The sequence below is a fragment of the Pelodiscus sinensis genome, chromosome 3 (assembly GCF_049634645.1).
Source record: "Pelodiscus sinensis isolate JC-2024 chromosome 3, ASM4963464v1, whole genome shotgun sequence".
NCBI classification, from domain to species: domain Eukaryota; kingdom Metazoa; phylum Chordata; order Testudines; family Trionychidae; genus Pelodiscus; species Pelodiscus sinensis.
This window is the reverse complement of record NC_134713.1, coordinates 181,257,670-181,284,625: the sequence shown is the minus strand read 5'-3', so window position 1 is coordinate 181,284,625 and position 26,956 is coordinate 181,257,670. Positions and strand designations below refer to the sequence as shown.

Sequence of the window (26,956 nt, the reverse complement as noted above, 5' to 3'; positions counted from 1 at the left end):
AATCACAAAAAGCATTAGACCAGGCAAAAGGTAAACATGGCTCTTGCTCAACCCCTCGTGCAAAACCACTGATGTAGCAAAAGGATTCCATACACTGTCGTAGTACAAACAGTCCAACTCCCAAAAGCCCAGCCACCAAACGCTTTGAACTCAAGCCTCTAAAACTGCAAAGTCTTTGTTTTGTGATGGCTTTATAGCAGTCTAATCCACTGACAATAGCCAGACGCCACTGTCTCTTTTATACTGGCCATACACAATTGCAGGTCATGGAAAGAAAGAAAGAAAGAAAACAGTCCCCCAAACTGCTGACAGCCTCTGGAAAGGCAGAGAGGAATGAGGCGGGGCTATTTGATTTTATTTAATTTGCTGCTGGTGGCTGGCATTTAGTGCCACAAACCACCGTGGAGAGAAGTCATAGGCATTTGGGATTGGGGTGGGGGGTTCACTTCTATTTCTCCTCCCTAAATCCCTCAAACACATTTCAGATCCAAACTGGAGAGGCAGAGACACACAGAAGAGGGGCTCTTGGGCCCGCATGGCCTCCCCCAAGCCATGTATAGAAGCAGCTACCTGAGAGAAGTGCGCAAGGAGAAGTATGAACGATCTGATGCCTATGATGAGCTGCAGGGTGTCTCGGAATTCAGCAGCCTGGCCCAAGCCCAGGGCCTGGAAAACCTGCAGGAGCTCAATGAGAGATTTGCCAACTACATCAACCGGGCCCGGATGCTGGAGCAGCGCAACACTATCTTCCGCAAGCAGCTGGAGACCTTCCAGCGCATGGATGTGATGGCCGGCTTGGAAGAGGCCTTTGCTGAGCAGATTGAACTGAACCGCCTGCGCATCCGTGAGCTGTCTGCTGACAGGGCCAAACTGGAGCGTGAGGACAAGGATTCGCAGCGCATGCTCGACGAATACCGTAACAAGTAAGCCAGCCCGAGTTCCTCTGCACAGACCTCCACAGCCCCTGCTTTCAAATTCTTTTATTTGCTAGCTCTCTCCCACTAGGAGGCCAGTCTGGCAGCAGCATACACTAAGCCGAGGGGGTTTTGGATGTTGGTGCTTGGCTCCTTTATTGACTTCACTGTGCCGAGGAGCAATGGTGTGCACTAATGTGGGATGGGGGGAGGGAGAGAGGAAGCAGGGCGACAGACCCTGACAATAGTCATCAGGGGGATAGAACTCCTCCGGCCCCAGGGCCATAGAAGCAGAGACGAGCAAGCTCTGGCAGGGATGGAAGAAAGAGCGAGCTCCTGCTGGAGCTGAGCTGCAGGGGTCTTCAAGCTCCTCACCAAGTGGGAGCAGTGAGAATGAGTTCTTAGGGGAGGGGCACAGACTATGCTCCTCACAAAAGGGCCAAATTTAAATTCATGTGCATGCCCTAGCTAAGAGCTGGCACTTGATGTTGGAGGGAGGTACACGGAAGCATCTGAGGGCAGATCTTGACCCTAACTGTATTTGTTTAGTAGGTCTCCGAGGAGTAGCCGTGTTAGTCTGTAACTTTAATAACAACAAGTAGTCCTGTGGCACCGTAGAGACTAACAAAAATCAGATGAGTTCATCTGAAGAAGTGGGTTATGCCCATGAAAGCTCATGACACTATATATATATATATATATATATATATTTGTTCGTCTCTAAGGAAATGTCTACACAGCAGCGATATTTTGGAATAACTCATGTTATTCCGATATAACAGAGTGAGCCTACACAGCAAGCCATTATTTTGAAATAATAGTGAGCTGGAGGGCTTCTCACTCTGATTCCTGTAACCCCCATTTCACAAGGAGTAAGGGAAGTCGGAGGAAGAGTGTTCTTCCTTCGACTTCCTGCTGTGTGGACAGGACCAAAAGCTGAATTAAACTATTTTGACTTCAGCTATGCAATTGATGTAGCTGAAGTTGTGTAGCTTAATTCGACTTTTGCCCTACAGTGTAGGCGTGCCCTAAGGTGTCATGGGACTACCTGAATATTTGTTTAGGACTGTCCATATATACTGCCTGAAAAAAATTACACCACCGCAAAGTGCTTTTATTTCTTAATTCCATGAAACCCAGAGCCCATGGTGAGTAGATTTTAGCCCGGCGCGGCCGCGCAGCATGTTCAGCGCATGCGCAGTGCAGTCTGCACATGCGCGGCGTGCGGTTCCGCGCAGCTGGCCAATGGGGCTCGCCACCACTTGGCGAGCCCTGTTCATAAGCTATATGTGAAGACTTAGCCTGTGGAAAAAAAATAATTGCTAGCGATTTTTGCAAGCCCCCATCATGTTGCCAATAATACAAATTCACTGCTCTGCTAAGGTCGTGCCTACTACATATGCCCTCAAAATGAGCCTACATGTCTTGGCCTTTGACCTTCTGCTTAGCACTAAATTTTCCCACTAAGGAATTTTATCTAGGTGAGCCTGTTGTCCTCAGTGCCAGAGGACATAAGGCTTCTTCCGTATGGGATGGTTAGGCAAGAGCAACTCTTAATTCAGGGGTTTTTAAACTTCGGGTTATGGCTTATAAGGGAAAGCTAGCCGTGAGACGCTTTGTTTATTTGCACCTCCACATGTTCCGGGGGCTCCTATTGGCTGCGGATTTCCATTCCTGGCCAATGGGAGCTTCAGAAATAGTGCAGTATTCTGTTGTCCAACAGTGGTCAGAGCCAGGAGCTTCTGAGGGAAGGAACAGTGCAGGGCAATGATCAAGTGATCCATCCCCTGCTATCCAGTCACAGCTTCAGGCAACCAGAGGCTTAGGGATACCTGCAGCAGGAAGTTGCATCCCTGCCCATCTTGGCTAATAGCTATTGATTAACCTCTCCTCCATGAACTTTTCTAAATCTTCTTTTAATCCAATTGCCTTGTTGGCCTTCACATTGTCTCCTTGGAATGTATCCCACAGTTTGCCTGTGGAAGAAATAATTCCTCATGTTACTTTTAAATTGTCCGCCTATTAATTTCATTGTGCTATATGAAGGGGTAAATAACACTTCCCTATTCACTTTCTCCACACCATTTAGAAATGCAAAGGCCTCTGATTGTTTCTTTAATAAGATGAACAGTCTCAGTCTTTTTAATCTCTCCTCTCATGGAAGGCCCTGCATACCCGCTATCATTTGTATTACCCTTCATGCAGTATTCAACGTGTTGTCATATCATGGATTCATATAGTGATATTATCATATTATTTTATTGTCTTATTATCTAGCTGTTTCCGAATGTTTCCTAACATTGTTAGGTTTTTTTACTTTTGCTTCCCATTGAGTGAATATGAGATGTAGAGGCACTGTGCTCTGATGTGCAAAGTCTGAAGGTGTATGATGAAGACATTTCCTAAACTGTCAGGGATCATGAAAAATCTCTCATCAAAAAACAATAAGGTACCTAACATTGGGAGAAATGAAAGAGTTAGCATCATGCTGGGTAGCCCCCTTGGAATGCAGACAAATGGAATCATGCAGCTAACCTGGATTGTACTTACCTCCAACAGAGATTTAAAGGTCTGTCTGGTTTTGGTTCGTTTTTACACCTGTCTAGCTTGTCGTGCCAATAAAGTCTCACTTAGTTGAATTGTGTAATGTCTTAGATGCTTTATGTTTGGTTTCTACTGGCTGCATTGTTGAATCACTGAAATTTTTCTACTCTACCCGCTCATGGGGCCCTACAACTTACAAAGATTCCCTCTCACTTTTTTGCAGTACTGAATGCTTACTACTTTCTGTGACCAAAAACCCAAATTCCCTGCTACAATTGGCATGTTTTATTACCTATTTTCAAATATACCACCTCCTCCTCCCCCACTTCTTACAAATACAAAGACTTTAACATGTAGGCATTAAAGCATATACATGCTGAATTTATCCTTTTGCCTTGCTTCACTGGCTAGACCAATTGTTTTAAACCTTTTTCATTTGGAAATACCTAAACATTTTTGACTAGAGATATATACCCCTTAGGAAATCTTAGACATTGTCTGCAGAACAGCATGGTCCACAAATTGAAAATCACCGTTCTATGGTAACAACCTTTTGTGGACCCCTTAGATAATAGACCACATCTAGACTTGCAGGAAGATCGATGCTGTGGCAGTTGATTTAGCAGGTCTTTTAAAGACTCTCTAAATCACGGTGGGGAGCTATTTTGGGGCCATGGGCCACCGACCCACAGAAAATTCAGTTAGGGGCCCCTTACAAGTGATAAGCAAAAATAAAAGGCACTCTCCACATCCCCCTCACACACCAGAGACTGGGGGGCCCCAGGCTACTAAGGCTAGTAAATTTCGTGTGCTCCATCCCCACAGGGAGGCAATGGGAGGCTGGAGCACCAGTACAGGCTCCCCAGTGCTAGGGAGAGCCCTGAGCCTCGGGAGCCAGATCCAGGCAAACCAGTGGCTGCATCCAGCTCCTGGGCCTTAAGTTCCCCACCCCTGCTTTTAATTGAATGCTGAAGACATCCCCGATGGCGCTGACACTGTCGCGAGCAGTAAGGGAAGTCGATGAGAGCATTTCTCCTATCAACCTCCCATTGTGGGATTGGCACCAAAGTTCAGTTTAAAGTATGTTGACTTGTAGCTGGAATTGCATACCTTAAGCCAACCTTCCCCTGTAGCACATACCTGGCCTTAGTCTGTGGACCTCCAAGAGGCTGAAAACCACTGTTAGATCACATGTACTTCCAAAGTTACATTTTAAATGCAGTGGTGCCAGTACAATATTTACAGAATTAAATCCTGATGAACCACTTAATGTTCAGCTTTATTTTTTGCTCATCTTTAATGGGATTGATATCTCTTTATATTAGCATGAATAATTCAGAGACTTATGTATTAATGGATAATGACTCCCTTCTCTAGAACTCACTTAAGTATTTCTGGGGACTGCCTACCACTGCTTGCAATATCATGATGTTAATTATGTTAATTGTGTTAAGTATAATTATCATAGTAGTATTATATTTTGTCATTGGGAAGACTGAAAATGCAAAGTATACTTCCCTGCTTCCATGGTATTACAAACTAAATTACTGTAATGTCAATGACTAAGCACAACTGAAAAAATTAGAAGTTTACTCATTTAAAGGGGAGTTTTGTTTAAAATATATCCAAAAATAAAACCGGGGTGTGTGAGGTAGTAAACTCCCCTGGAATTGCTGGATATAAAGCTAGACACTGGATTCTTCAATAATTCTTCATAAATTTTTTTGTTATGATCAAACCTTGTTGATACTCTTCCCCAGTAGGCACCCTTTGTGAAGCAGCAGTGATAGTGCTACTGGTAATCAGAGGTATGAGGCACTGCTCTAAAAGCACAACTACTGGAATGTGGGACATCAGAGGTGCTCTATAATAAGTAACCATCTGAAAAGCCACTTTTCCAATCTCATTTACAGAAGCAAATGCTTTTGGCTTGCTCAGTGGAAGAAGTGTTCAGGGCATTTGGCTCTGCTTAATGCTCTACTGGAAGTTGTTCAGATACTTTGAGACAGTCAGCAGAAGAACGTGAATAGAATAGAAGAGAGCAGAACAGTAGCCATGTCCTAGCTCCAATCTTCAATGATTTACTTGATGTACACACATGGGGTGTGTCTAGACTACAGGGTTTTGTCGACAAAAGTGGACTTTTGTTGACAAAACTATACTTGCGTCCACACTGCCTTTGAGTTATGTCGACATAACGTCGACAAAACTCAGCAGTTTTGTCGACGTATGTAAACCTCATTCTACGAGGAATAATGCCTTTTGTCGAAAGAGTTCTGTCAATAGAAGGCATTATTGCATCTACACTGTCCTTTGCATCCACACTGTTATGTCGACAAAGCGGCTTGCTTTGTCGACAGAACTGGATGTAGTCTGGACGCTCTATGTCAACATAAGTTTTGTCAACAGATTCTGTCGACAAAACTTATGTTGACGTAAGCTTGTAGTCTAGACATACCCATGGTGAGTGAACCCGTTAAATGTACTCCACACCATGACTGGAGCATCAGGTGCTGGACAGCAGTGATCCTTACTTAAGAGCTTGTAGGAGGTGACTGCACATGTCTTCAAATTCTCCATTCAACTAAACAGTTCCAGACCATCCTGTTCACATTCCACTGCCTTCAACATCCACTGTCCCACTGTAACCCTAATGGCCTCCTAGTGCAAGAGGGCAAGGGAGGCCACTGATTTTTGGTTGTATGTTTCAGCCGGCTTGACCAGTTCAGTGTACCCCAACTCTCTAATTTCATAAGCTGTATCTAAAAGGTTTCATGTAAGATATCAACCAAAAGCGAATAACATACTGATCATATTATTATGTGGAGTAGGAGTGGAGGATGCATTCAAAATTATAAACATATTGGAAATAATGTTATCAAAGCGTGTCTGACAGCAGGGCTCATGTTACCCCATCCTTGAGAAAGGATTGTGGTTCAGCCATCTGGAATGTACATTAAGACAGTGGTTCTCAATCTTTCCAGACTACTGTATTCCTTCCTGGGGTCTGATTTGCCTTGCGTACCACCAAGTTTCACCTCACCTAAAAATTATTGCTTACAAAAATCAGACACAAAAATGCAAAAAAGTGCTATAGCAACATTTTTATCACAGAGTTATAAAATAAGTCAGTTGGAATATAAATATTGTACTTACATTTCAGTGTATAGTATATAGACCAGTATAAACAAGTCGTTGTATGAAATTTAAGATTGTTATGACTTTCATTATTACTTGTGCTTTTTATGTAATATAGTAAAATTAGGAAAATATCTAGATGAGGTGATGTACCCCTGTAAGACATCTTCATACTCCCAGGGTAATGAATAATCCTAGTTGAGAATCACGACGTGAAGAGACACTGGAAATAGCATAGAAGGTCAGTGGGATTATCAAGACAGCAGGGGAAGAAGATTGCAGGACATAGATCAATTTGTATTTTAGCAAACCTCAAAAGGGGAAGAAGCCAGCATGAAACTCTCTACATCAAGTGACTCCATGTCACTTTCCTCACAGTTTCAATTAGCTTTTCTTTGGGGTAGAGGGTGCAACCTTCACAGATTCACTGGACTACGGAGGGACAGAGAAAGTACTCCAAGTTATCTATCACCTATGAAGACAAAAGCACTTTGTACTCTAGGGACTTTGTACTTCAGGGACTTTAAGCAAGATCCTGACTAGAGAGGTGGGTCAGCCATCTTGTTGGGAGGTAGATTGGCAAGAGAATTACCATGAACAAAGGCTGTAGCTTGTTTTGTTAAGTCTTAGCTTCTATATGGCATTTTTTCTTTTGTTTGTGTGCTAACACTGTCCTTTGTATTTGAACTCTATCTCCTTTTGTTAATAAACTCATTTTACATTTTATCTAAACCAGCCAGGGCTGTGCTTGATTTGAAGTGAATGTTAACTCTACTTCATGTAGAAACCTTCTGTGTACTGTATCTTTAAAGGAACAAATAATTCTTAATATTTCTCTGAACAGTCCAGGAGGGAGTAGGACATTGCAGAGCACATGGTTTGGGGAAAATTCAAGACTGAGGGGAAATGTGTTATTTTGCTTGGTGTGACCAAGGCTACTGGAGGTCAGAAGGGGACAAGGGTGTAACAAGCAGCTGCTGGAATCAGAATTGCTGTTTAAAGACATTCAATGCATGGTTGTCTGGTGGCTGGAAGCCTCCAGACAAGAGAACCACAATAGAGTGTTCTGAGGCAGTCAAGGTTACAAGGCAGCTAATGACACAACCCCACAGGGGTCTGGATTGTACCCCACAATGTGACAGCACCAGAAAGAAGGGTGCCTTTATACACAAGACGCATCCTGGAAGGCCCTGGTGCCATCCACTACACAAGGTAACACTGCCTCATGAGACGTGTGTATTGGAAGAACTAAAAAGGAGGCTATCAGGATTGGGCCTATTCTAGTTAGCACAAGTAGCAGTCCTTATCTTGGAGATAAGCACTATAAGCTATGTCAGGTATACAATTATTCTGCCAACCACCAGTACTGAGAGATGAAATGCAAACATTTTAGGCTTTTACATCATCCTGGTAGGATTTGCATTCCATAGTTTGTCTTTTCTTTGGTTATGGTCCCTCTGAGGAAGAAGGACTTAGCAGACAAAGCACTGCTGTTTCTACTGAGAAAGGGATTGTGTAAGTACATGTGTCCTTCATTGTGCCATAAAAAAGTGAGATATAGGGACATCCTAACCTCATGTACCTCAGATTTCCTCTAAGGACACCCTTTACAGAACATGTTTTGTCTCCAGCTCTGGCAAGCTTTCACGCCAGGTACCTTCATTTTCCTTGCTGATTATAATATTCTTGGAGTGAGCCAAGAAAAAGGCAACTTTTAGGCAGGTAGCATGAACCGGGTCCAGTGCTGAGTGGCTGAATGCTGAGTAATGCTGTGATATTTTCTTGGCTACCATTCTACTTAGGAGACAAGACACTGCATTTTGAATCATGCTTAGCACCTGTAAATTTCCCTGTGTCAGTCCTAGGGAGAGAACATGTCCATAATCCCAACCTGAATAACGAAGAAATGGTCATTGCGGCTAGGCCTACAGTTTCAGCTCTTCAGACATAAGTACTAAATCAGCATGGGTACACCAGCCAATGACTAACCCTTTCTCTGTTCAAGATTTTCAGAAGTGACTAGAGATTTGGGGTGTTACAGTTTTCTAGGTTCCCAACAGGAAGCAATTGAAAGGGGCCTGTTTTCAGAAAGGGCTGATTTCCTGCCCTCTGAAAATCAGGTCCCTTTAAGGTGGCCTCCAGGTGGGCACTAAAAACAGCACAGAAAATACTAGTCACATTGAAAATCTTGGGTTGGTTGTGATTTGTTCATCTTTGAGGATGAGCAACTGGTCATTGCACTTTGGCAGCACAGTTTCTCATGTACTTTTTATCAATACACATTTTTTGCATAATTGGGTTCCAAGGTAGAAGAAATCACTCGAGAGAAGATAATAGAATTTTGTTTTGTATAGTGCCTTTCTTATGGGAACTGTATAAAGAGTGTTATAAAGCAATTAATACCCTAAGAACCTGGCAGGATAGCAAGTGTATAAAGCCAGCACAGTAACCATGTTTTTAAACATGTTATATCCATGTGTCTGTGTGAAAGACCTTTTCAGAAGGCTCATAGGTCATTTAGTGTACAGAGAAGAGCAAAATAGAATGGGAATTGATTGAAATATCTCCCAAAGATGTTCATTCAAACCTCTCAGTACATTGAGTGTAAAGCTTTATCCTTGGAAGGCATATGCTCACAAGGAGGAGGAGAATGATGCAATATGTGTGTTGTAACTGCCTTCTTATGCCATTAGCATTTGAGCTAAAGGACAAGGATCAAAATGGGTGCTAAATATATTTCAGATAATGGGACTATCTAGAAATTCATGCAATGAGCCAGAAGCAGACATCTCATCCTCTCCCACATCCAAGCAGCCCTGAATTGTGGTAGGGATGAGATCTGGATTCAGACTCTGTCAGCCTCATCTCTGTTAAATTTCATGAATTATGTTACTGGGAGAGCAGCCTTCTAGCATGGCTGTATGGTTTTCCATAAGGTGCTATGATCATCTTCTTTCTTTTCCAGTTGTTGGAATCAATTTATGCAAATTAATGAACTCTTTGTTGTCAACTGCACATTGAAGAGATTTGCAAGGTGTAAAAAAATTGTTTGAGGTCAGCAATTTAATTAAGCTCCATAATGAATATGGAATATGGTCTTAATTCAGAGAATGAATGGCTTTACTGGTGCACTGGGGAACATTTGGGCAGATATTGTGGTTGACTGGCAAGCTCTGCTTTAGGAAGCTATAGAACAGCAATTCAGCAGAAGAGAGTCATGCATGTATGGAAGCCTGAGTGAAACTAAGCACCTTTGTTGTTGTTTGTTACCAGTTCCCAGTTCCCTTCTGGCACTTAATAATAGAACTGTGCCCTGCCCTTACAACACTATTCAGGAGAGTAAGGAGCCTTATTTAGCCCTTTCTCACTTGTAGGCTACCCGCCCTGGGAGTGGAGTGGGGGAATTCAGAAGGAGACAGAATGATCCAGTTGTTGGGTTCCAGTCTAGGACATGAGGCAACCTACATTCAACTCTAAGCTCCACCACTAACTTCCTGTGTGACTGGGGCTGACCCACAAATGGTAGGTAGCTAGGGGCTCAGCAATGTGAGGCTTAACTCCTGTCACCCTGCCACCTAGTAGTAGCTTCAGACCTGAGTTAGGTACTTGGACTCCCAACTTTAGAAGCATAAGGAGAATTAGGAGTCTTTAGAATGTGATTCTCAGATGCCAGCATGTTGAGCAGGGAGCTGCCTTAGTTAGACAGGGGGAAATGTCCAGAAAAGGAGTGTGAGCTATGATCCAACCTCAAAGGGAGTTAGGTACCTTAGGCTGGGCAGGAGGAAGTACTTTCCTCCATTTGGGCAGCTGAAATGGTGGCTGGGGCCCTGGGCCCCTTAAATAGCTGTGTGATCACCACACCGCACGCTCTGTGCTGTTCTACGGGATTTGGGGTGCCATGTTCCCAGCAGCATGGAGGGCTGGCTGCCCCCAAGCCCCACTCTTTCTGCCTGAGGCCCCACCTTTCCTGGGAGCCTGTGGAGGCTTTTGAATTCCCTGCAGCTGTGAACCCTTTCCTGGAGTTAAATGCCTAAACCGAAACTGTCTTCCTCAAGAAACATTGAGAAGGAGGAGTCCCTTATTCTCAAGGGCCACGTGGTTAGTGCACTCACCCAAGATGGAGGTGCAAGTTCCCATGAAGCCTTGCTGGGAGCAGACTCTTCCCCCTCCCATGTGAGTGCCCTAACCACATAGCTATAGTGTTTTCTGGGAGTGGATTCGATAGCCTAGTGGTTAGTGCACTTTTCTGGGAGACTCAGATTCCAATCTGTGCTCCAATGGATATTTAAGAATCCTACACAAAGTGGGATGGCTTCCACAGGAGAGAATGAACCTAGCATTGAATGAAAGGAATTTCCTGGTGACTAGAAAGGTGCCTTGGAAACTACCAACTCACCGGGAAAGAACTGATGATTTTGAGAGAACTGAAGGATTAAATTATTAGGGAGAGAGAACTCTCTTCTGACTCTTTGATGTTTTCCTCCTAAATTAAGCCTCAGGCAGTGTGAGGAAAAGTTCACTACCATAGCCTATGTTACAGCAACTCTATGGATAAAGAGAAGATATTCCCTGGGATGACTAACCATATTTTAAAATGTTTAAAGCAGATGATGAAAAGAAGGCCATTTTCTATGTCTGTAGTAGAAATTACTTCAGGGAGTGAGAAATAAACAGACAAGCTGTATCTATTTCACTCATCAGCCACCAGCAACAGCCTGACTTTGATGAGCAATTTGCTCAGTATTGGATGATAAAATCTTGTTGCTCAGTATTGGAACATGTTTCTAATTGTCTTTTTTTTAATTGCACCATCTAATTATATTACTTTTCCTGTTAAGCATTTTATTTACACTCTTGCTTTTCCCTAACGATCAGAGGAGATAATCTGCAATAGGATTCTTTTGTGCCATCTCCAAAGAAAGAACGACAATCAATCAATCATCTTTTAAGGGTGATGATGGTTGTTGTTTGTTTCCATGAGAAAAATCTCCTTGTGGGAGAACTCTGTGTACACTACAATACAAAGCTGAAATTCTCAAAATATAACCTTTTATGCCTTGTTCCTCTTAATTCAGAGAAAGAAAACATATACTATGTTCCATTTTTTCTCTACTATCAGAAAGATATCACATACATATCTGTGTTTGTATGTGGATGCATAGGCATGTATTATAATGGCATAGAAAAGTTTGTGTGTTTTCTAGTTTCAGCAGGCAAGGTTAAATAATGTGCTCATTAAAATCTGCACTAGAGTTTATGAACAATATAAAATAGTGGTTAATATTCTAAAGGAAGACTCAAACTCCAAGGAAATCAAAATGTATTAGGATTTTACACATCTTACTCAGATGAAATTTGCTTTGAAATCAACTGTACATCACAAGTTGCAACATTATTTACCCTGAGCACAAAGAAAATATCTACATGTATCAGTGGTTACTATACTATGCAAGATTATCTCAGATGAGCTGTCACAGTTATCTCCTGTAACTAGCAGAATGTGATAGTGTTGCTGTTGAGTCTGGTCGCTGTTGTGGTGGCTTTTAAATGATGAGCATTGTTGTCTGATATAGCTTTGTATGATATAAATAACTGACATCTGATTGGACATGAACTGGCTTTGTACTTTCTTTGGAAGAGTCATGGCAAATGTCCATCCATTTCACTGTGTGTGTTTGATATAAAGACTGCAGGGACCTAATGAAAACAAGCATTACTCTCCCTAGCTGAAGCCAAAGATCTGTGATTAATGTATCAATAAACCTTGTGCACTCAATCACGATTCATAGCCAACTTCAATGTGAAGCTTTGATACTAAAATATATTGTAGATGGAGACACAGTATATGAAGTGATAAGCCAACTGACTTCAGCTTCTTTGTTCTATTTGCAGGTACAGAAATGAACGTGAATATCAGCAGATGCTAAAAGAGACTCTTGAACGCCTTAATAAGGTGAGCCTACTACAGTGGGAAGGGCACTGTTTGCATCACCTGCTTCCTTTCATGTAATGTACTAGACAAAGCTGATGTCCACTCAGTTCAGTTCAATTCACTTTTAAGCAGTTATTTTTAGTTCTGATGGAGAGTTGTGGGGTTTGGTTTTTTTTGGTAATATTATATAATATCACTTTTTTCCTCCTGTAGTCACACTTATCTTCATGAAAGGACAGTTCCCATCTTCTGTCCTAGTTCTGGCCATAAACTATTAGGGTATGTCTACATAGCAAAGATATTTCAGGATATCAGAGGTATATAGCTGATGCGCTATTTCACCATCCCTGTAAGCCTCATTGTATGAGGAATAAGGGATAGCTTGAAATAGCACTGTATTTTGAAATTTGGCACTGTGTATACAGCACCAAATGACGAAATAAGCTATTTTGAAATAGACTTGAAATAAGCTATGCAATTTGTGCAGTGCAAATTGAATATCTCATTTTGAGTTTTGGGTGCTGCGTAGGTGCACCCTTAGTGTGTACAGGAAACTTTACTGTCAGTAATATTAAGAAATCAGATTCTAGGGCAGTGCAAAAATTTGGGACCTTTCCTCATTCTCTACTCCTGGATAATTTGTTTTCATCTTGTAAATTCTGAAGGGAAGCCCTTAGGTACAGATTTTCAAAGCTTGATTTCAATGGGAATTAAGCACCTAACTTGCTTGGACCCTTTTGGAAATGCCATTAGGTGACTATCTGGCAATTAAGTAACTACATAAATTGCTTAGATTAAGTCAAAATAGATTAATTTGGCTTTTAGTATTGTCTACACTTCAGGAAGTCGAAGGAAGAGCACTCATCCCTATACTGGTTTGCAGTATAGACACACGCTGTTATTTCAGAAAAATGCCAGTTATTCCAAAATAACACTGCTGTGTAGACATAGTAGCTGTGTCTAGACTGCATCCCTTTTCCGTAAAAGGGATGCAAATTAGACATATTGCAATTGCAAATGAAGTGGGGATTTAAATCCCCCCCTCTTATTTTAAGAGGGATAAGGGATCTTTCGGAAAAGGCTTTATTTTCCGAAAGATCCACGTCTAGACTGGCGCTTTTTTCCGGCAAAGCTCCGAGCCAGAAAAAAGCGGCAGCCATTTTTATGCTAATGAAGCGGGGGGGGGGGGGATATAAATCCACGCTTCATTTGCAATTGCGATATGTCTAATTTGCATCCCTTTTATGGAAAAGGGATGCAGTATAGACACAGCCCTGGAATATAAACTTTGTAACTGCTCTAGCAACACAGACCCCTTTAAGTTATAGTTACACCCATTAGTAAGTGTTTTACTGGGTTCTGGCTATTAGGCATAATTCTGACTTTACTGCAGTAGATGGGAGTTTTGCTTGAGAACAGAGTTCAGGATCAGGTCGCTAGAACAGTTGGAAACACTCGTCGTTAGTAGTCCACTGTAATATCAAGACAGCCAGAGTCACAGACTAATAAGGGGAATGAAAGCCCAAGAGAACAGATTTTTAAATTCATTTTCTCTACAAACGGGGGAGGTGTTTTATGTGCTTTCCCAGGCACCTCCTTTGCCTATAATTTTTTTAAGCCTTTCACAGTCCTTTATGGTAACATCTTGTAATGATCCTTCACTAAGCATTGCCCTGCAAAGCATCCCCACTGCATATTTCTTGTTCTTGTGTATCCCTGGCCACCTGAGGGAGAGCTCCACCAGCGTGATAATGATGTGGGAAAGCTACATCTAAATATGAATATTTGTCATTTGGCTACAAGATTTAGAGAGATAAAAACAGGGGGAGCCAACATTCTTGCTGGGCCCCTGGCCAAGGGGGAGAGTGGCTCTGCACTCCTGGAAGAGGCAGAACTGGGGGCAGGCAGCTTTCAGTGCCACCTGGGGCACACCACATCCCCTGCCCTCCAGGGTGCCCTTAGAGCCACCTGGAATGCACTGCATGGCGCTCCAGCAGCAATTTAAAGGGCCCAGGACTCTGACTGCTGCTGCTGCCCCACTAGTGATGGTGGCTGGGAGCCCTGGGCCCTTTTGAATCACCAGGCCCTGGGGCAACTGCCCACTCCACCCCTCCATCAGAGGGCCTGAATAAAAATGATTGTTCTGGTGGCTTCAAACTGCTCCTGTTTGCATGGTTGAAAGCACCACACCAAAAAGTGCTCTGGGTCAGAGGCAAGCAAAGTCATCACAGCCAGAAAGGGTGCTCTCCCTAATCACTGTGTTGCTCATTTAGATTTCTAGGGTTACCAAGTGTTGGGTTTTTGACCTGAACACCCAGTCAAAAAGGGACCACAACAGCCTCAGCCAGCACCACTGATTGGACTATTAAAAGTCTGGTGGACACGGGGCTGGCTGGCTCCCTGCCCATCTCCATGTGGCTTGTCCCTCCAGGTCCTGGATGCAGGGGCGGCCACAGCATCTCTGCGCATTGCCCCTGCCCTGAACATCATCTCTGTGGCTCCTGTTAGCTGGGAAACATGGCTAAGCCACTGCCTCCTGCCACTGTGAACCCCCCATTTCAGGCCCCGCCACAAAGCCTACACTTCCAGCCCAGATCTTGTACCCTCTTCCACAGCCCAACCCTTTACCTTATGCCAGACCCCCACACACTCCAAATCCCTCACACATACCCAAAGTTTACTCCTGCTCCCCAAGCCCTTAATCCTTGGACCCATCACCAAGCCTGCACCCACAGCCAGTTACCAGACCCCTGCTGCACTTTAACCCCATGCCACAACCTGGATCTCCCTCTCCCGCATCCTGAACTTTCATTTCTGTCTCCACTCAAGAGCCCCTACACGCCAACCCTATGCCCCAGCCCAGTAAAAATGGGTGGGTGAGTGAGTGAGCCACAGAGGGAGGGGGAATGGAGTGAGTGATGGCAGGGCATTGGAGAAGAGGTAGGGCCTAAGGTAGAACAAGGATGTCAATTCTGGAATCTTTTATGGATTACCAGTTCTCCTCAATATGGAAGGGATCTCACTTGTGACAGATATCCCATCTTTAAGTGTACTATCATGTTGATTAAGCATTCAGCTCAATGATCAAAGAAATACCTTTAATCCAGCAGTTCTCAAAGTGTGGGTCAGGACCCCAAAATAGGTCAGGACCAACATTCCCTCTCATCTTTTCCAGACATGTGCAGAATGATTTGTATGTGCACTGAGGCATGTGTGAATGTGCACCACCAGAAGTAACACAAAAAAAGCCCTAGCAGTGAGCACTCTGATAATCAGCTGGGAAGCATTTGAATGTCTCCTGAGTGTCCACAAGCATACAATTTACAAGGAACATTGTGACCCCATTTTAATGTGTGATCCTGAGCTCCCCAGGCCACGTGCTATCCACTAGGCCACTCCAGAACCCATACCCCTTTTTAATTGGGTCACCAGAACTGGCTGAGTTTTTCAAGGGCCTATGACTGAAGTCTGAGCCCCACTGCTTGGGATTGAAGCAGAAGCCCTAGATGGCGGGGCTCAGATTATAGGCCCCCTGCTTGGGGCTGAGTCCTTGGGCTTTGGTCTGCTGCCCAAAGCTGTGGGGCTTGGGCAGCTTCAGTATTTTCTCCTCCCCTCCCCCAGGGAGTCATGTAGTAATTTTTGTTGTTAGAAGGGGGTCACGGTGCAGTGAAGTTTGAGTGCCCTGGCTGTAATGTAATGTATTATAATGATTGAACTCCACGTGAGAGAAAACTCATAGAATCATAGGACTGGAAGGGACCTCAAGAGGTCATCGAGTCCAGCCCCCCGCCCTCAAGGCAGGACCAAGCTCTGTCTACACCATCCCTGACAGATGTCTATCTAACCTGTTCTTAAATATCTCCAGAGAGGGAGATTCCACCACCTCCCTTGGCAATTTATTCCACTATTTGACCACCCTGACAGTTAGGAATTTTTTCCTAATGTCCAATCTAAACCTCCCTTGCTGCACTTTAAGCCCATTACTCCTTGTCCTGTCCTCAGAAACCAAGAGGAACAAATTTTCTCCTTCCTCCTTGTGACACCCTTATAGATATTTGAAAACCGCTATCATGTCCCCCCTTAATCTTCTTTTTTCCAAACTAAACAAGCCCAGTTCATGAAGCCTGGCTTCATAGGTCATGTTCTCTAGACCTTTAATCATTCTTGTCGCTCTTCTCTGTACCCTTTCCAATTTCTCCACATCTTTCTTGAAATGTGGCGCCCAGAACTGGACACAGTACTCCAGCTGAGGCCTAACTAGTGCAGAGTAGAGCGGCAGAATGACTTCGCGAGTTTTGCTTACAACACACCTGTTGATACAACCTAGAATCATATTTGCTTTTTTTGCAACAGCATCACACTGTTGACTCATATTCACCTTGTGGTCCACTATGACCCCTAGATCCCTTTCCGCCATGCTCCTTTCTAGACAGTCGCTTCCCATCGTGTATGTATGGAACTGATTGTTCCTTCCTAAGTGGAGCACTTTGCATTTCTCTTTAAAACTACATGAGTCTCTCCACACACAGATTTGCCAGGGCTCTGTCAGAGCTTCAAGGAGGTTATACAGCCTTGAGCATTAAAACTGTATCCTACCCCACTGGAAAAGGTCAATTCCATTCAATAACACAAGTTTCTATTAAAAAAAATATACTATAACATAACTATCATCCTATTTACTTTTTGAAGGTTTTGCTGAAACCTTTTCAAAGTCAACTGTTGGAATATATACAAAATAGGAAATAATCATTAAAACAACATAACTTTTGGCAGCTAAATTGGTGCCCCCCTAGCGTGGCGCCCGAGGGCAATTACACACCCACACCTCCGTTATCCTTTGCTACACCACTGTCGCTAGCTTGGATATTGCTCTGTTTCTGTGGCAAAGAATACTACCAGTAATATCACAGAAGCCTTAAGATATCCTAGACATTCATGAGCCCAAGGTGGGATCCACAAGTTGGCAGAGTGCTGTAGCTATTCCATAAGTCATACAGTTTAGCCAAATGGTGATCAAATGAACATGAAAGTATAAGGGAAAGCACAAAAAACAGCAAATGAATATTAAAAATAGTTAGTGCAGAGTTCCCTAATTCCCATCAAGCAGATAACAGATGTCTTTCACTTTTAGAGCCCTTCTTTACAGCTTAATGACTTGAGCTAGGACTGACAAAGTCTCTAAGGGTATGTCTACATTATGAAATATGATCGAATTAAGATCAGCAACTTCAGTTAAGTTAATTGCTAGTTGAAGTTGGAGTATCTGAACTCAAATTTTGGTGCTGTCCACACTGCAGGAAGTTGAAGGGAGAACTCTCCTTTCGACTTCCCTTATTCTGCATGGAAGCAGGACTCCCGGCATCGACCGGAATGCTCCTCTCAGTTTGAATTATTGTGTCTTTATTAGACCAGCTAATTCAAATCCTAGAAGATTGACAGCAACAGCTTCAATCTTCTCTACAGTGTAGACATATGCTAAGGGAGCTGGGTATCTAACCTCCATTCAAGGTCAGTGGGAGTTGGAGGGGCTAAACCCAGTGCCAAGGTGAAAAATGGGAGTTTTTCCTGACTGAGGTGGAGCCAGGATTTCATGCCTGGTATTTAACAGCAAAGGGCTAGAGTTTGTCCGACTCTTATGCAGGTTCTCAATAAGGGAAAAACCACAAGCAGTTTTGTAGTCATTTGTCTGACCCTGACTTGAGACATGCAAAATTCCAGTTTCTCCATTTAAAAATCCCAGGGACTCCCAATTTACTCCCCTAAGGACAGGGAGAAGGTGGGCTGTCCCTCTCCTAGAGCTGCCAGGGGATCCAGCTGGCTGCACAGTATGCAGTATAAAGCATCCTAAACAGGGGTGCAGTCCTGGGCATGAAGCGCAGTGCCTACAGGCTTTTTAGGAGTGAGAATGCTTCCCAGTGCTCCCTCTGGAATGGTGTGATTCTCTGCCAGACCCAACTGTGCCTCTGAGGCACAACTGAGCCTTGAATGAATAGCACTGCTTCTAAAGATTTTTAAATGAAATATTTCCTGGCAGCTTTGTTTCCTGGACAGTTCTGTCTTCAGCTACCAACTGACATTTAAACATTTCTAACAAGAAACAGCTAACACGATATACCAGTGCCTCCACCCCTCACAAAGGTGTGGCAAGGATGAATACATTAAAGATTATAGAGCAGTCAGTTATTACAGCTATGGAGAGGTGGGGGCCATGCAAGTACAACAGATAGGAAAGAAACTTCTGAAGTGTCTTGCACTAGACCAGTTTGATCTCTATCCACAATCCCTTAGGCTATGTCTAGGCTACAAAGGTAAGTCAGAAAAAGATATGTAAATTGCGGTTCCAATTGCGGTTTGCATATTTTTCTGCTTTTCTGTCAAAAGAGGCGTTTCTGAAATTTGGTGCATCTACGCCGCCCAATTTTGGAAAAACCTGCTCTTTCAATACATCCCTTCTTCCTCGTAGAACGAGGTTTACAGGGATGGCGAAAGAGCGCATCTGCTTTTCCAAAAAAAATTTTCAGAAAAGCAGACACATTCCTTGGATGCAGCATTGCTTTTCTGGGATACCTCCACTATCATGGAAAAACACTGCAGTCTAGACGTAGCCTTAGAGAAGAAATAAGTGACTGCATTTTCCCCATTCACAAGCATGCCCCTAGAAACAATAGACATGATTAGATGGGAGCTTGCTCACAAGGGACACTGTATGCAGTGCCAATCAGGCAAACATAACTCAGTGGCTTATGATGTTTGGATGCAGCTATACTGGAGTTATAGTCCTAAGCTTCCACACCATTTAGGGTTTGTCTACACGTCTAACGTTAAAGCACAGCAGCGGTAGCATTGCATGCAGTGCTTTAAAGTGAAACCACCTCCACGAAGAGAATGTCTAATTGCCTTGTTTATAATGGTGCTTACAGTGCTGTAACTTGCTAGCTCATGGGCTTAGTCTACACTAAGACAAGAAGCCTTTTAAGGAAGAGTTCTCAAGCAAAAATGACTTGTGCAAAAGCACGTCCAGACCTCAAGGCGCACCACGAAAGCAATGTGCTTTTGTGCAAGAGAGCATCCACACTTCAAGGACACTCTTGTGCAAGAAAGCTCTGATGAATGGCCATCAAAGCACCTGTGCTTTTTCCCATATGGGTTTCTTGTGCAAAAACCCCTCTGGAGCATCCACACCTGCCTTTTTGCGCAAGAGCTATAGGTAAAAATCATCTCCCTGTTCCTATTTGCTACTCCCTGAGTTACATAACCAAGGATCACATTACGTTTTTGCCACCATATTGTATTGGGCACCCATAGGCTATGTCTACACTACGAGTTTTCTCGGCAAAAAATATGCGAATGAGGGACTCCTTTGCATGAATCGTGATCTCATTTGCATATTTTCTGCTGATCCGTTTATGTGCTGGGGTTTTTGCGCAAAAAGAAGCAGTGTGGATGTTTTCTTTTTGTGCAAAACCCCCTTTTTGTGCAAGATCGGTATACCTCCATTTTAGGAGCATAAGGTTCTTGCAGAAAAAGGGGGTCTTGCACAAAAAGAAAACATCCACACTGCTTGTTTTTGTGCAAAAACAGATTAGCAGAAAATATGCAAATGAGATTGTGACTCATGCTAATGAGTCCCTCATTAGCATATTTTTTGCCAAGAAAACTCGTAGTATAGACGTAGCCATATTGAGTTGCTTGTCTACAAGGCTGTGTCTACACTGCATCCCTCTGCTGAGAGAAGGATGCAAATCAAGCACTTCGGAAGTGCAAATGACCCCGGGATTTAAATATCCTGGGCTTCATTTGCATACTCACGTTCCGACGCTGTGCCGATCAGGCTCAGTGTCGAAAGTGAAAATAAAATGTAGCCATGGCTCTGCCGACAGTGGGAAGCTTTTTCTGCAGCTCCTGTACCCCTCATTTTTTGAGGACTACAGGAGCTGCCAAAAAAAAGCTGCCCGCTGTCAGCAGAGCCACAGCTACACTTTACTTACACTTTCAACACTGACCCTGATCAGCACAGCGTCGGAACGTGAGTATGCAAATGAAGCCTGGGATATTTAAATCCTGGGTTCATTTGCACTTCCAAAATGCTTGATTTGCATCCCTCTGTCTGCAGAGGGATTCAGTCTAGACACAGCTCAACATCCCTCACTCCTTTTTAGTGAATGTTTTTCAGGATACATCCTTCATTCTGCAGGTATGGACTGCCTGCCTTGATCCTAGCTTCACGAAATTGCATTCACCTATATTACCGGATGTTTTGTTTAAATGGGCCCAACTTAGCAGGGGATTTACATCAGTCTGTGTCAGTGGTCCCCAACCTTTTGGGGCTGCCGGGCGCCCAGGGGTGGGGCCGCACATGTGCTGCATGCCCAGGGCTGGCACCGGCACATGCCGCGACCCCGAGGCAGGGGCCACCCATGCGCCAGGCGCCTGGTGCTGGCACCGGCATGTGCCATGACCCCGGGGCAAGGGCCGCTCAGGCACCCGGGGCTGGCACCGGCATGTGCTGCAACCCCGGGGCAGGGACCGCCCATGCACCCGGGGCCGGCACCGTCCATGTGCTGTGCGCCCGGGGCAGGCGCCATCCATGCCCCACGCACACCCGGGGCCGGCACAGGCATGTGCCACATGCCCGGGGGCAGGGCTGGCCCAGATTGTTCAGCGGGTGCACATTACTGGCCCGGCGGGCGCCATGGCACCCGCGGGCATCACATTGGGGGTCACTGTGTTACTGCCCTGTCATCATTGTCATCATCATCATCATCTATCTCTTTGCCCATCTTTGTGTCACCGGCACATTTTATCAACTGTGACTTTGATGAACATATTGACTAAACTACTTTTCCACATTCGTCAGTTACAAGTTCCTAATTGATTTCACTTGTGTATAATTGATATTGTATATTGCTACATTTTTGTTCAGAATGTTGTGTGGTATTAAATCAAGCGACTTTTAAAAGTCTAAGTATGCTCCAGCTATCAAAAAAAATGAAATCAGATTTGCTTGACAAGATCTATTTTCCATAAAAAAAACATGTTGATTGGCATTATATTCATATTCTTTTAGTCTTTATCCACTTAATCCTCTATTAACTTTTCCATCATTTTATCACGATTGGTAACAGGCTAGCCAGCCTGAAGTTACCAAAGAACCTTTCTGAACATTGGCATCACATTAGCACTCTTCCAGTCTTCTGGAATTTTGCCTAGTATTCCAAAATTTAACATTATTAGGCCCAAGATCTCATCAACCATCTCTTTTAGGACTCTTCAGTGCAAGTTATTTGGGTTTGCTGATTTAGAAATGTTTTTCTCAATTAAATATTTTAAACATCACCTCGAGTTACTAGTGTACCAAATCAGTGGTAAGGAACCCTTTTTGAGTCGGGGCCATTAACCCACAGAATTATCAGTCGGGGGCCGCACACTGGTGAGAAGTGAGAAGACACTCCCCACATTTCCCTCCCACATCAGAGCATGGGGGATGGGGAGGGCAGCCTAGTAGATTTTTTGTGCTCAGCCCTGTGGTGGGACAGTGCGAGGGGACTGGCGTGCCAGTGTGGGCTCCCCAATGTTGGGGTCCCCTGAGCCTTGGGGACCAGATCCAGGCAAACCAGGGGCTATATCCGCCCCCAGGCCTGAGCTTCCCCACCCCTGTACTAGATAGTATTTCTTCATTCTCATGTGGTACAAGCACATCATCTTGCTTGTTTCCAAATACAGAACAAAATATTTATTAAACACTTTTGTCTTTTCTGCATCATTATTAACAATTTTCCAATCTCCATCTAATAATAGGCCTATAATTATATCATTACTGGAATTTCTTTTGTTTCAAATATATTTTAGGAATCTTTTTATTGGCCATAGCTCTGCCAGACATCATTTTTTTCCTGATGTCTTTAGCTTCCCTGTCACATTTCTCTATTTCATAACCTCTAATGTGTATCGATTGCTACATATTTTCTCATTTTGCCCTTTGTTATAAATTGTTTTATATTCTAATTCTTTCATTTCAGCTCTGAACCACATTGGGCTTTTAGTCAAAGATGGCCATCTCTAAGCTCTTTTAAAATAATTCCCAATTTTCCTTCACATTTTTCTGCCAAAATTTTCCATTCCAATCAATTTCACCTATATTTTCTTTCTCGGTTTTGGGAAATTAATCCATTCTGTCTGTCCTCTGCATGTTGCAACTGTGTTTTGAACATTCCAGTAGTGGGAATTATCTTTATAGGTTTTAAAGTAATATTAATTATATCAAATTTCTTTTAATCTGTGAGACTTTCCAGTTTCTCTTACTTTTAACCCAGACTTCTAACACTGATATATAAACAAATGAAATAATTCTGTTCTTCACATTCTTTGCCACTTTGGTCAGTTTGTTCACAACACACTCAAGGTGTGTCTAGACTACATGCCTCCATCGATGGAGGCATGTAGATTAGACAGATCAGCAGAGGGAACTGAAGCCGCGATTAAAATAATCGCGGCTTCATTTAAATTTAAATGGCTGCCCCGCTCTGCCGATCAGCTGTTTGTCGGCAGATCGGGGCAGTCTGGACGCGCTGCGTCGACAAAGAAGCATTTCTAGATCGGCACAGGTAAACCTGGTTTCACGAGGCATACCTGTGCCGATCAAGAAAGGCTTCTTTGTCGACGCGGCGCGTCCAGACTGCCCCGATCTGCCGACAAACAGCTAATCGGCAGAGCGGGGCAGCCATTTAAATTTAAATGAAGCCGCGATTATTTTAATCGCGGCTTCAGTTCCCTCTGCCGATCTGTCTAATCTACATGCCTCCGTCGACGGAGGCATGTAGTTTAGACGTACCCTCAGTGTGCACTGTTTTAAAGCGTTACATTCAGTCCTAATGAAGTAGAGAGAGAACGATCAGAACATCTAAAACTCAATCAGGAAAACTTAGTTAATCAACCTGTTTATACAGACACATGCATATATTTGCTGTCTCAGCTAGAGAGCAGCACTGACATTGTTTTATAAGGCTTATTCTACCAGCCGATTTAGAGAAAGTAAAAATTCCTGCAATAATGGTGCTGGAGAAGGTATATGTGATAGCCTAGACTTAGCTCAGAAACAGAGCCCATCAAGGCTGAGCAAAGTAGTCAGACCTGCCCATGTTTGCTGGTTCTTTAGAGAATCATCTAATTTGGAACCATTTAAAAATATTTGTGCACATCAGAACAGATATTGGCACTGCTGGCCATCTTAGTGAAGGCAGTAAAGGGTGGAATCTCCATTCTGGAGAGTCTGAAACCACTTTTGCTCTATACAGAATGCAGTTGATGCCTTTTCACCGAGTGGTGTGTAGGGAACCAGGCAAAGCTGAAGCCTCTTCTGTGGATAAATGATGAGGTGTAATCTGCAGTGAAGGGGGCTAAAATAAAGGAGACAGCCTTTATTTTATTCTCTTTCAGGAATCTTAAATTCAATGTAGTAAAGATAAACAAGATCCTCTTCTCAGGTCGGTCTATTCTTAGACCTGTTCTCTTCCATCATAAAGGGACTATAAAGCCAGAGGGTGTGGCTACCCAGGAATTTCCTGTGTATGGAGGGAAGGGATGCAGAATGAATATAGCATCTCTGCACAACACCTGATTGCATCTCTGGGAAACAAGAGTGGCCAAGAGAAAGATGGTGTTCTGTTTCCCCCTCTCAATGTGGGTCTTTGGGACTGTGGCCAGGTGGACACCAAGTAGCCTACAATGATGCTGTACATCACCTTTATAAAAACTGCCTTTCCTTCTCCTTCTCTCTTTGAGTCCTGTCCTGAGCATAGCTTAGCAGGACATGAGTATTGGAGCCATGAACTCCAGGACTAATCTTAGGCCAGGTCTACATTAGACCAGCAGCTCATCTTAAGGTGCACAACTCCAACTATGTAGAATGTATACCTGGAGTTGGCTTACCTCAAGCCGAGCTTCATAGGGTCCCCACAGTGCAGGACAGTAAAAGGAGAAGTACTGGATGCCAGTGGGAGTGCCCTCTAAGTTTGATTTAGTGAGTCTTAATCAGACTTTCTAAATCAAATGCCGTAAGACTGATCATAGTAGAGGCAATCTTCCTTTAGTGTAGACAAGGCCTTAGTATTTCCAGTTGTGGGATACTAAAGAAGGTCCTGATTCTGCCACCTTGGGGGTCAGATTGCCCATTGCCCTGCACCTTGTGAAGCCCTTTATCCCAATGCAAAGTGAGTGTAAATTGTAGCCATGCTTACTTAGTAACATTTCATACACATTCTGCACAGGCAAAGGTGACTCCACAAGTTACCTGGCAAGAGAGAATCAGGAGCACTGTACAAGAGGGCCTGTTGAGGAGCAAACTTCAGCCAACCTAGAGAAGCTGGCACAGTATTGCTAAACTAAGTCAACCACTCCAGTCACATTCAGTGTTATATAATGCATTAATAGGGTGGGTATCACCATAGGTGCTGGAACTAGGGGTGTAGATTGGGGGGTGCTGCAGCGCCTCCTGGCTTGCAATGGTTTTCATTATATACAGGATTTACAGTTTGGTTCAATGGCTATCAGCACCCCTGAATATACCAATAGTTCCAGCACCCTTGGGTATCAGCGTGTGTTCTCCAAACCACATTACTTAGTGCTCATTCTGCTCCCCTTCCCCATGGTGAGTGAGTGGTACTTTCCTGGGTGAGCAATCACAGGGATGTGAAAGGGACAAGAGAACCAAGAAATAGGCGCAGACATTGGGGCTACTCCTGGAATCCTTTTCTACTTGAGATCTATAGGAGTTTTGCTTTGCTACTGGCAACAAAACTAGGTAGGCTACACCAACATTGACACCAATGTTATAACTTAAAGACTGATGTATTCGTGGATGCTTTGTTAATTTATTCCAGCTATTTTTCTTATTAGTAAATGTGGGGGGTTTATTGCTGAGAGTAGAAGGAAAATCCTAGTGTCAGTTGTTTGGCTTTCCCTGCACCCATTTTAAAGTATCCTGGGCACCAACGTAGCAAAGTATCCCCAGAGAAATCCTTGTGCTTTCCAAATAGGAATGCATTCATAGAGAACAATGCTACAGAGCAATCAGTAACAATCAGCTACCTTCCTTAGAATCTCTTGTATTGTCTGAACCTTTCTGTGTCTGGCTTTAGTGACAGACCATCACTTCTAAATACAAAATGCTGTGTACACCCATTACTTCTGAATACAAAATGGCTTTGCTAGCAGAAGATGTAAAAGTGGAAAAAATTAAGGTGTCAGAAGTGGCAAAAGATTGAGTACCTTTTAGCTCAGCAGTTCTACCCACTTAACTCATCAAAGCAAGTGGTTGCTGTTTTCTGTGCACTGAAGAAAACTATTTTCTCTTTTCTGAGGCCCGTGTAAAATGGCTGGATTCTGTCATACATAGACATTGACTAATGCTTTATTCTATGAGAACTCCCAATAATTTCAGTAGGTTTACGTATCACGTAAGCTCGACTGGCCAGATCCTTAGCTGCCTACACTGATTCCAGTGCTGAATTTGTAATGAAATTGGTGCTGAGGTTCAAGAAATTAGGTATTGGGCTCACAATTGTGGACTCTTTTCTTAATGTAAAACAAGCCTAGAGATGCCAGGGCTCAGTTCTGGCACAAATGAAGTGCCAGCTAATTCATAGATGTATAGGTTTGAAGGCCTTAAAGGGACCGTGATGAGCATCTGGGCTGCCCTTTTGCATAACACAGCCTATCGAATTTCACCCAATGATTCCTGCATTGAGCAAATGAGGTCTGATTAACGTGTCAGAGCATCCCTTGGAAATCAATGTAGTAACTTTTAGAAGTCAATGTAGCCATGACAATTTATACCATCCAATGCTGTGGCCCAATATGTGTAAAGATGGTAGAATCTGGCCCCATATTCTAATACAGGTTGAACCTCTGTAGTCCAGCACCCTGGGGACCTGACCAGTTCCAAACCAGAGAATTTCCCAGACTACGGGAGGTCAATATTGTCTAGCAGCATTACCAACACTTGCTCGGCTTACTGAGCTGTTAAAGGACATTTAGGGGTAATTTAGAGCTAAATAACAGCACAGAACACCGAGAGCTAGGACTGGTGGCTGTAAACAAACTTTGTAGGATGGCAGGAAACAGGAGAAGTGGACATCCAGCTAACTAAAATCATTCTGAACAATGGATGTTTCTGGACCAGAGAGTTTTGGACTAGAGAGGTTCAATGAGTAGTTGGCTTTATACTTTCATGATTTCTTTCTGTGTTCCTAAGGATTTGTCTTCTATGTTTGGAATCTCTGCACAAGTTGTCAACAAGACTCCACTTACATGCTAATCATACATTTTGTTTCTCTTTTAAATGAATACCATGTAGTCAGCTTACCATGGTTTCTTTCTAGCTGTAGCACAAAAATATTGGCTCACATGTGCACTTTACAGAATTAAGCCA

At 43.5% G+C, this 26,956-nt stretch overlaps 1 protein-coding gene across 1 annotated transcript in view; it reads left to right on the top strand.

Annotated features, from left to right (window-relative positions):
- Positions 1-441: 441 nt before the first annotated feature.
- Positions 442-26,956, top strand: part of BFSP1 (beaded filament structural protein 1) — a 53,289-nt gene continuing 26,774 nt past the window's right edge. Inside the window, exons 1-2 of the mRNA XM_006116388.4 lie at positions 442-923; positions 12,489-12,549. Coding sequence (XP_006116450.2) covers positions 553-923; positions 12,489-12,549 — 432 coding nt within the window. The 5' untranslated portion in view covers positions 442-552. The remainder of the gene's footprint in view (positions 924-12,488; positions 12,550-26,956) is intronic.